The 10,343-nt window shown below is 36.8% G+C and overlaps 1 protein-coding gene across 1 annotated transcript in view; it reads left to right on the top strand.

The window, feature by feature from the left end:
- LOC107693216 (otoferlin-like) overlaps positions 1-10,343 on the top strand; it is a 53,445-nt gene that overhangs the window by 26,017 nt on the left and 17,085 nt on the right. Inside the window, exons 6-15 of the mRNA XM_016492509.1 lie at positions 1,179-1,252; positions 1,564-1,690; positions 2,041-2,095; positions 3,120-3,251; positions 3,513-3,575; positions 3,704-3,788; positions 3,881-4,040; positions 4,208-4,394; positions 5,375-5,561; positions 5,686-5,909. Coding sequence (XP_016347995.1) covers positions 1,179-1,252; positions 1,564-1,690; positions 2,041-2,095; positions 3,120-3,251; positions 3,513-3,575; positions 3,704-3,788; positions 3,881-4,040; positions 4,208-4,394; positions 5,375-5,561; positions 5,686-5,909 — 1,294 coding nt within the window. The remainder of the gene's footprint in view (positions 1-1,178; positions 1,253-1,563; positions 1,691-2,040; positions 2,096-3,119; positions 3,252-3,512; positions 3,576-3,703; positions 3,789-3,880; positions 4,041-4,207; positions 4,395-5,374; positions 5,562-5,685; positions 5,910-10,343) is intronic.

The raw sequence follows: 10,343 nt of genomic DNA, 5'->3' as shown, positions 1-10,343 counted from the left end.
ATAATATCTTTTTGTGACCTGATGCACTTGACAAAACATGCCTGATGCATATGATGCAATTTCTATACTCTGATCTCATATTAACACTCGTTTGTTTGATATAACTTCATGTTTGACTGCGTATGTATTTTAGAGGGGCTTAGACTTATTTAGACTTATGAGGAAAAAACTAATGAATTAATGAATAAAAGTTTAAAAAGTAAACTCTGAAGACTTTCTCGTAAGTGTCACTCTGATATGACGGCAGTGATTCAAAGAAAACGATTTTAGAGGGTGTGCTTCCATCATAAGGCTGAGATGCAAAAAAAGACTACATTACAGAATAATGTTTGAAAATGTTGAAAAAAAGTATCTGCATTTGCATAATCAGTCCTGGCTTGACAGTTGATGTCCTATTATTTGGTGATTTATGTAATACATCCAAAAAATGGAGAAGTCTGTGATCTTGATACATTTTCACTCTGTTTAAAATGCTCAAAGGAAATAAAGAGACAAAACGATCTGGAATTCTTTCATCTTGTCCTGAGAAAGTATCTATATCCACAGATCACAGCTAATTGGAGAATTGTGCCCATCTTGTTGAATAATTAAGGACCGTTATTTGTCCAGCCGGCCTGTGACATCATCAGGCCTTTGTAGGTGAACTGATATCTAATCACCATAATATCAGTGCAGAGTTATTGGACACCACTGGGGCTATTGTGAGTGGGGTCTCGCTGTTGAAACGGGTGTCTCGTCTGAGTGATAAATATCACAGAAATTTTCCATCATGGGAAAACCTGTCGTGCTCCAGTAGTGATGATTTGATTGCTCTCCAGCAGTGCTTATAAGAGAATGAATACATCAAAATAAAGATAAAACTTGAGCTGTAGATCAAACATTTCTATATGGAAAGCATTTTGATACTTGAATTTATCTATTGAATCTATTGCACTACCTATGTGTTAGCCTTATGTGTTAATAATTTATTTTATTGAATTGTGGAATGTATCTAGGTGGTTCACTGCTTTTTATACAATATCTATGTAACAGTCATATTTCTGAGTTTAAACTGGTATAAATTATTCAGTATCTGGGAGGCCCAGAGGTAGAGGTGATTTAAAAATCAATCACAGTGCAAATATTGTCACTTTTTTTCCCCCGTTCATGGCCATCTAAATGTTTGTTTTATATTGTAGGACAGGAAAAGGAGTGTTTTCAGCCATGAAACTGGGAAAGACACGCATCTCTAAAGATGACCACAAAAAAGGAGGTAAATATTACTGATTATTAGAGAGCTGGTTTTACAAGAAAGGCAAATGTATTTATTTATTGATCGAGAGAGGAAAACAAACCAACTGAATTGGTTTTAGCTTACGGAGTATTTGTGCCTGCATTTTGGGTCAATTTAGTGCTGAAAGCACAATAATAAGTTTATTGTACTTTTATTACCTTAACCTTAATTGTACTTTAAATCCATAGTTCTCTACTGGTTTTTCTTCAGGAGAGTTTACATTGGACATCAATAGGAAAGACTAAAGAATCATAAAATTCTAATGCAATATCAACTGTGCTCGTTCGCAGATGACGCTGCCATTTTGGATGCAGAAGATCTGGATCGAAAGGCCATGCGTCTGGGTGGTGGGCTCGACCCTGATACCATCTCACTGGCCTCTGTTACTGCAGTAACCACTAATGTCTCCAACAAAAGGTCACATATCTGATGTGCACTTGGTGTATTTTTAAAGAAGTACACTTTCTCTTTTTTGAAGTTTTAACTGTTTGCATCCTTTGAAAAGGTCACAGGGAAGAAAACCATCAATATTTCTTTTTCTGAGTGCTTGTTTTTTGTTTTCTTTCAAAATCCATTTTTGTGTTTTTGAGGAGAAAGATCAGTTTATTGAGTTTCAAGTATGCATGTCTGTATTTATTTTATTTTATTTTAGCCACAATATAGACCTGCTTTAACATTGTAATTCATTTGATTAAAATGACTAATCAATTGACAGTCCTAGTTTGAATGTGTTTTATAAAGTTGAATCTTCACATTTTGTTTTTCAGATCAAAGCCTGACATTAAGATGGAGCCCAGTTCAGGGCGTCCTGTGGATTATCAGGTATGAAGACAGGCGAAAGAACACAGAGAGGAAGGGGGAGCTCAATAACATTCCCACATTACAAAAGACAATAACTCCAGGCCTTGAATTGCCAACCAGACATGTTAAACCAGCGGCATTTATCCTTGAGTAGTGTGTTCTGCTCAAAGCCCTGAATATACAGAGCTGTCCCAAATAAACAACATCGGCCTTGAGCTTCAGTGTTTCAGAGAAGCCTTTGATGTTTACTTACTAATTGTCCTCTGCATGGCTGTTGTGTTGAGCAGTTGAATTGCAAATTTGTTTCAGTACTGGCACTGTATAATTCCTTTAAATGCAGGAAATCCATATATCCCATGTGTGCTGTGTAAGTGTTTTTAGGTCATGTTAAAATTTTTCCTTATCTCTAACAGTTCATATTTTGCTGGAGGTTGGAAACTCTTTGCTTTCTGTCTTTCTCTTACATTAACGTTTGGGACCCGCTTGCAGAATAAATCACTGCAGCAATAAGCAGTATTATTGTCTGCATTCTTCTGGAATCCAGCTTCTGTTGTTTTGCAGAGAGTAGTTTATTTGCTTAAATGTGTTTCATAAAAATGTAGCAGCGCCAATGTAAGGAAAATAAGAGAGAGAGTGCAATTTGGTAGTTCATTCGAACTGTGCAAATCTGAATTAGATGGCTCTGCTGGTTTAAGAGCTAAAACTAAAAATACAAATATTATGATTTTCCTTCTCTTGACTAAGTGTGGCTTTGTTGTTTGTCCATATGCAGCCACAGATGTTTACTTTATGAATCTGTGATCCAATAGAATACTGTAGCTCATTTGTCATTTGATTCCCTAAAACAAACTTGACTAATTAGCCCTCTACAGTAATAAAAACATAACAGATTACACACCCACGTTAATTCAGCCTCATCAGTCTTAATCAGCATGTAAGACACACACCAGCTCAGGGTTTTATATCCTGTATGTTTTTTTTTTTTCAAATATATTATTTTTTAATTAATTCTATTTTTTAATATCCCATTTAAAATGTCTTTCAGATCAGTGTAACAGTAATCGAGGCCCGTCAGTTGATTGGTTTGAACATGGATCCTGTGGTTTGTGTGGAAATTGGCGAGGAGAAGAAGTATACATCAATGAAGGAGTCCACAAACTGCCCCTACTACAATGAGGTTATATTCACATTGCTGAAAAATCTGAGCAAAGGAACTCTGTCATTTTAGACATTTTGACAGCCTGTTTACGGAATTATAACTGCAAGAATCATCTTATTTTATTTGGAAAGACAGATTATTTTGCACTTCCGCATGATAGTTGCTGTATCAACATGTAAATAATGCCTAAATCCACCCACATTTTTGAAATGGTGAATGACTTCATTTTATAAACTTCATATCCAGATTATTTCAATATTTTTCTCTATCTTCCAACAGTACTTTGTCTTTGACTTCCATGTGCCTCCAGATGTCATGTCTGACAAGATCCTGAAGATATCAGTGAGTAGATTAAGCCTTTGTTCACACTTTCAGCATACGATTATACATATTATAACATGCATGATTAAGTTAAAATAAAAATAAATGATTAAGTTGTACTTCTGCTTTTCTCTCATGCTAAAATTTAGGTAATACATTCTAAAAACCTTCTACGAAGTGGTACTCTGGTGGGCACCTTCAAACTAGATGTGGGAACTGTTTACTCACTACCTGGTCAGTAACCAAGGAATAATGAAAATCTTATTAAGTAAGTGATATACCAATTAGATGGAAAAAGTCTTTTAATTGGTGCATGTATCTTACAGAGCATCAGTTCCACCACAAATGGGCAATGCTGTCGGACCCTGATGACATCACAGCCGGCTGCAAAGGTTACGTTAAGTGTGACATTGCAGTCGTAGGAAAAGGAGACAACATCAAGACTCCCCACAAGGCCAATGAAACAGATGAGGATGACATAGAGGGGTCAGAAACTGATAAAATTCATGTATTTATTTATTTATGTATTTATTTCTATATTGGAGTGCACTTTAGAGTCCCAGATTTATTTGTCCCAGGCTTTATTAATTAATTAATTAATTTATTTATTTATTTGAGTGTCATGTTGGTCTATTCTCTATGATATATTGCAGGAATCTTCTCTTGCCGGAGGGTATTCCATCAGAGAGACAATGGGCTCGGTTTTATGTTAAGATTTATAGAGCTGAGGGACTACCAAAAATGAACACCAGCATCATGGCCAATGTGAAAAAAGCTTTTATCGGGGAGAACAGGGATCTTGTGGACCCTTATGTCCTGGTGCAATTTGCAGGGCAGAAGGTAAGAAACACCCGAAAACACTCAATAAGAGATGAATATTTATATCAATTAAATTTTTATATTAGACAGTGACAGAACATTACTTATTCTGTACATGTAATACATTTTTTACACATGCAGGGTAAAACATCAGTTCAGAAGAGCAGCTACGAGCCCATCTGGAATGAGCAAGTAATCTTCACCGAGATGTTCCCACCTTTGTGTAGGCGACTGAAATTTTTAATCAAAAATACAGCACAAACAGCACTGTTATGAAATATTATTACAGTTATTTGTAATTAATTCCTGTGATGGCAAAGTTGATTTTTCATCAGTCATTAATCCAGTTTTCAGTGTCACATTATCCTTCAGAAATCATTCTAATATGCTGATTTGCACCCTAAGAAACATTTAGTAGATGTATACAACAGTAAGTTTTACTTTATTTAATATGGGTAATTATATCAGACACATCTGTAAGAGAGTGAGAGTGAGTGAATGTGGATGTGTATTGTTGTGTGTCTGTGTGTGTGTGTGTGTGTGAGGTCACGTACTCTCCTGTTACTTTTTCACTCATAACCTGGTCATCATCTCAGGTTCTCACTTATTGTGGACGTCCCGTTTAGTCTGAGAAGTGTCTCTTTGCCTGTGTGTTTTGCTTGGATATGGACTAGCAACTGAAAATGGACAAATAGTACACTAGTGAGGAATACCTCATTTTTTACCCTGAGTGGCTCGGCATACATTTCTCTATTGGTTAGTTTTTGCTGGTTGTCAGCGCGTGGTGAGTATCCTGTATATGTTAGTGAGTTTGTTCCATTGTGCAGTTCAAAGATTTGTTTCTGCTTAATCTGTGACTGGTGCAATTTGCAGGGCAGAAGGTAAGAAACACCCGAAAACACTCAATAAGAGATGAATATTTATATCAATTAAATTTTTATATTAGACAGTGACAGAACATTACTTATTCTGTACATGTAATACATTTTTTACACATGCAGGGTAAAACATCAGTTCAGAAGAGCAGCTACGAGCCCATCTGGAATGAGCAAGTAATCTTCACCGAGATGTTCCCACCTTTGTGTAGGCGACTGAAAGTTCAGATCCGTGATTCAGACAAGGTGAATGATGTTGCCATAGGAACCCATTTCATCGATCTACGAAAGATTGCAAATGATGGAGACAAAGGTAACTGGCAATCTGTCCCAGGGTAACACGAAGAGTTTAATGAATGTACAGGTTGAATGGAGGCTGTAAATAAACAGACACCTTAAAGAACAAAAGAATTAACGGCTCCTTCATCTCTCCCCAGGGTTCCTACCCACTATGGGCCCAGCCTGGGTGAATATGTACGGTTCTACCCGTAACTACACCCTGATGGATGAGCACCAGGATCTAAATGAGGGGCTGGGGGAAGGTGTGTCCTTCAGGGCACGCCTCCTTATTAGTATCGCAGTGGAGATCCTGGACACCTCTTCCGCAGAAATAATGAGCTCTACTGAGGTACAAATAGAGCCGGTGTCCAACATGTCAGAGGTGAGATTCCTTATTTCATGTTTTTGAGATTGGGTCAAGGCACTGCGACACCTCTTTTTAGATCAATACTGAAATCTTTGTGAATCATAAATTATTCTACCCTTACCCGTCACACCATGACATTACGCACAGGTTATTTGGAAGCCATCTGATTCATTCTAACTCACCTGCAGGCCTGCAATCTTCATATTTAACAATGTTTGAAAAAAACTACAGATTCCATTTTGGCCTGGTCATTTGTAACCTTCTTGCGCCATATGTGAAGACAAATTGATTACAGCTCAGTCCAGATTCTACGAAACATCAGCTGCCCTCTGGGAAATTACAAGGCCAAGCTCTGTGTCCTCAGACAAAAAGTCACTGCAGATGTGGGAGTCCAGCTGGCTGTGATTTTGTGTGGCCTTTGGGAGCAAATATTGATTGTCAGATGCATTTTACTGAAGCGCAAGATTTGTTTTTACATTTGATTTAGAGGCAAGCATGTGATGCTGATAATCCCAACTGCCTTTAATGCCATGACTAACCTTGCGGTTTAAAAGCCTGTGCATTGATCCAAGCTACATGAAGAATAGAGACATAAAAGTGTAAGCCAAAGATATGTTGACGGTGTGATCATTGATATAATACAGGAGAGCTGGAGACTAGCACAGAAAATTAGATGTTTTCTTAGTGTTTAGAAGAGGAGGAGGTGAATAAACTCCTTAAAGGGATAGTTCACAAAAAAAAAATTCCAAGAGGTTCTTTACTCATCATTACAAATCAAATGACTTTCTTTCTTCTGTGGAACACAAAAGGATACATTTTTTACCATTTATTATTTTCTGTGATATTATAATAAATAGGGAAATAGAGCTTTTACTCTTCAAAAAGTAAAAGTGAAAACAGCATTAAAGCATCATAAAATTATCATAAAAGTAGTCTATGGTGTCCATGTGCTGTATTCCAACTTAAAAAATCCATATAAAAGCCTTAAGCAACAAGCATGTTGCACTTAACCAATGACCAATCAAATATGTTGCCAAAATCCGCATAACCTGTAGCAACAATTCAGTTGCCTTAACAGATGGCTCCATGCAGCCTAGCATGGATGAGAGCAGGGAGAGCAGCAATAACCCCCCAAAACAAAACCATATGCTAATATCCCCCAACACAAACTGATAGCAAAATCTCGAAGCCTTAAGCAACAAGCATGTTGCACTTAACCAATGACCAATCAAATATGTTCTTTTAGAACAAGCATGTTCCAATAACAACCAGATAGCTCTGGGACAAACGTGTTCCCGACAATACAACTATACCTTAAGAACAAGCATGTTCCCAATAACTGCATAAGAATCCAACTCTTAATTAACAGTGTAAATAACTCAGAATGCATGAAATGACATTACCCCCGTTAAGTGCAGCATATTGCGCAACGACAGCGTGTTGCCAGTGACAACAGATAAGTACCGCACAGGCATGAACTAGCACAAGCATTTAACTGAAAACAACTTAATGAGCCCAAGCAACACAGATAGCCTTAGCAACACGCATGTTGCAGATAACCTGAGAGCATTAAATGGAACTTAGCTTGTGAAGACGTTCGAGAGAGTGAAACAACATAGCAGCTGTGAAGTGGATGCTTGATCTCTTGATATCCTTCTTGGGGATGAAGTTCCCATCAGACTTGTTCGTGAGTCAGTCACATAACTTGTGGAGTTCATGACAATAATGTAGATATGTGTGAAATAATGCTAACTCAGTCACTTCCGAATCAGGCAGCTTATAATCAATGCAGAGAATTCACATGTTCAAGTTAACAAACTTGAATGAATCGGAGGTGAGACCATTGGGAAAGCGAATTCCACTTCTCTAAATTCCCGATTCCTAGTGATGATGGTGTTTTGCCTGCCGAATTCACCATTTAATTAGCTATTGAGCAATGCGAAAACTGCTGATAATACTGAGGGACCTGATATATGAATGCTTAGATAGGTGTCGTAGTCCCATAGGTAGATGGGGATCAGCTGAAGGTCAGCTGATGCGAGCTTGACTAACGTGACCTGCCAGAACTAACGCTACGCTTGATGAATAAGGACTGAGACTGTGAAGCTCCATAATCAGAACAAAAGCACCATTCAAGTGTCACAAAATGGTTGAAGTCATTATTTACCTGACAATCTTCCCATCCAGTGCAATGCTAGAGAACCAGACCATAAATCCATTTCTCGAACAAATCATCCAGATAGTAGTAGTAGTAGTAGTAGTAGAAGTACAATTAGTTTATGTATTGAGCATTACTACTGGTATAAAAATCAGTGAAGATTTTTCATGATTAACTTTTCTGTGTTTCTTACAGAAAGATTTTGTTCAGCTTTATAAGACTTTCCACTGGTTTCACAAACAAGGCTTAAGCCTAGTCCCAGACTAAAATGCATGACTGAGATGTTTTAAATGAAAGAAACTTGCACTGGCATATCTTAAAATATGTCAGTGCCTTTGTTTTGTCTCAAGATGCACACCAGTAATGTTTTGTTCTAATTGAACTATGACTTAATCCTGGCTTAGTTTAACCCTGTCTGTGAAACCAGGAATATAGCGCACAAGTCATATGGACCTTTATAGTGACAATTTATTGGTGCCTTTTTTTTTTGGTCATTTCTGAGCTTGACAGGCTCAGTCCTTATTCACATTTATCATATCAATTATTATTATTAATTTTTTTCTATTCTGTTAATGATGGAAAGTCGTACAGGTCTGGAATGAGTTGAGTAAATGATGAATTTCCATTTTAATTAAAATTGTTATGAAGATGTACCAGTCAATTTTCAATTTACTATGGATCATTCATTCATTACCAAGCTTGTTTTTATAAACAAATTATGATATAGTAAAATGAGTGGCCTACTAAACTGCCATTGTTATAATAAAAATGAAGATTTCCTCTCTTCCATAATAGATTTATTATGAACATTTTTGAACACAGTTGCATAGTTGTAGTTATACAACTGTAGAAATGAAAAGTACATTTTTATAAGGGCGTTACTTCATTTCTTATTTTCTGCTGAGGACAGCAGTGAGAGTTTTATTTGATCAAAGATCATAGCTTCAGTTGAAAAGAAACCCCTGCTTATGGCGTTATTTTAATGACAAATGTCGAGAGCGCATTATTGTAGCACGAAAGCACATTAATATAATGCGCGAGCGCGAATCTCTCCGCTCGCGCGTGGATTTATTTTGCTCTCGCACAAAACCGGACACGCGCGCTCAGATACACGCTGCTCTCGCCCAGAGAGAGTGCACGCACTTAAAACCTGTCTCTCCTCTCACTCAAACGGTGTCCTGTGCACTCTAAAATCTCTGTGCTCATGCACTATAGATATTAATTCTTTTCGCACCTGAATTAAACGTTGTCAAAAGTTATCATTATGCACTTTTAAAAAGTAGTCTCAAAACAGATTTGAGTAGGGCCTTTCCTTGATTTTTAATTGTTGTATTTTTGTTTTAACAAACTGGTTATTGTAGCTACTTTGTTTTACTATATCTCTTTTATGTTTGTATTTTGATCTTTTCTGCGAATGCACATATGCTTCTCTTTGTCAAGTAGGCTACTTTGTATACTCTGTTTTAAAAGGTGCTATATAAATAAAGCTTAAACCAATTAGAAATGGCTAGGAATTGGGTGCTTGGATGATTAGTACATATAACCTCTGTCCAACTTGTTGGTCTCTGAGCAATTTATCTAAAAACAACATATTATAGCCTATGGCTCTAAAGACTTCATATAAAACATCGATGTTATGTCATAATATGTCAGATACCTCAAATGAATTTAAATCTGAGCAGTTTATCTAAAAACAACATATAGCCTATGGCCCTAAAGACTTCATATAAAATATCAATGTTATGTCATATGTCAGATACCTCAACTGAATTTAAAATCATTGCAATAAATTCTCAGTTGGTATGATGACAATAATAAGTAACAACTCCTCAAATCAACATCAAATACAAAAATAGATGTATGATGCAAGATATAATACAATAAATGCTCTAATAGCATTGCTGTTTGAACATTTATTGGGAGTTTTTTTTTTTTTTAATCCAGTGTTTGTTTTCAGGTCTGATTTTTTTTTTTTTTTGAGCACAGAGATTTGAGAGTGCACAGGACACAGTTTGAGTGAGAGGAGAGACACGTTTTAAGTGCGTGTCTGGTTTTGTGTGAGAGCAAAAGAAATTATATTAATGTGCTTTCGCGCTACAATAATGCGCTCTCGACATTTGTCATTAAAATAACGCCATACTGCTGGGTTACAATGCAGCATTGAGCTGCCATAATCTCAAGTCAATTATGATTTCAGACTGAGCAGTCTGCGGTGAAATAAAAGGTCACAAAAAACATACTGTGTTCATTCCTCACTCTACTATGTCTGTCCCATTCAGCAGATCGTTTTT

This window comes from Sinocyclocheilus anshuiensis, unplaced genomic scaffold (genome assembly GCF_001515605.1).
Source record: "Sinocyclocheilus anshuiensis isolate Anshui unplaced genomic scaffold, SAMN03320099.WGS_v1.1 scaffold810, whole genome shotgun sequence".
NCBI lineage: Eukaryota > Metazoa > Chordata > Actinopteri > Cypriniformes > Cyprinidae > Sinocyclocheilus > Sinocyclocheilus anshuiensis.
The sequence above is the reverse complement of the archived record's forward strand: the minus strand, read 5'-3'. Positions and strand labels throughout refer to the sequence as shown.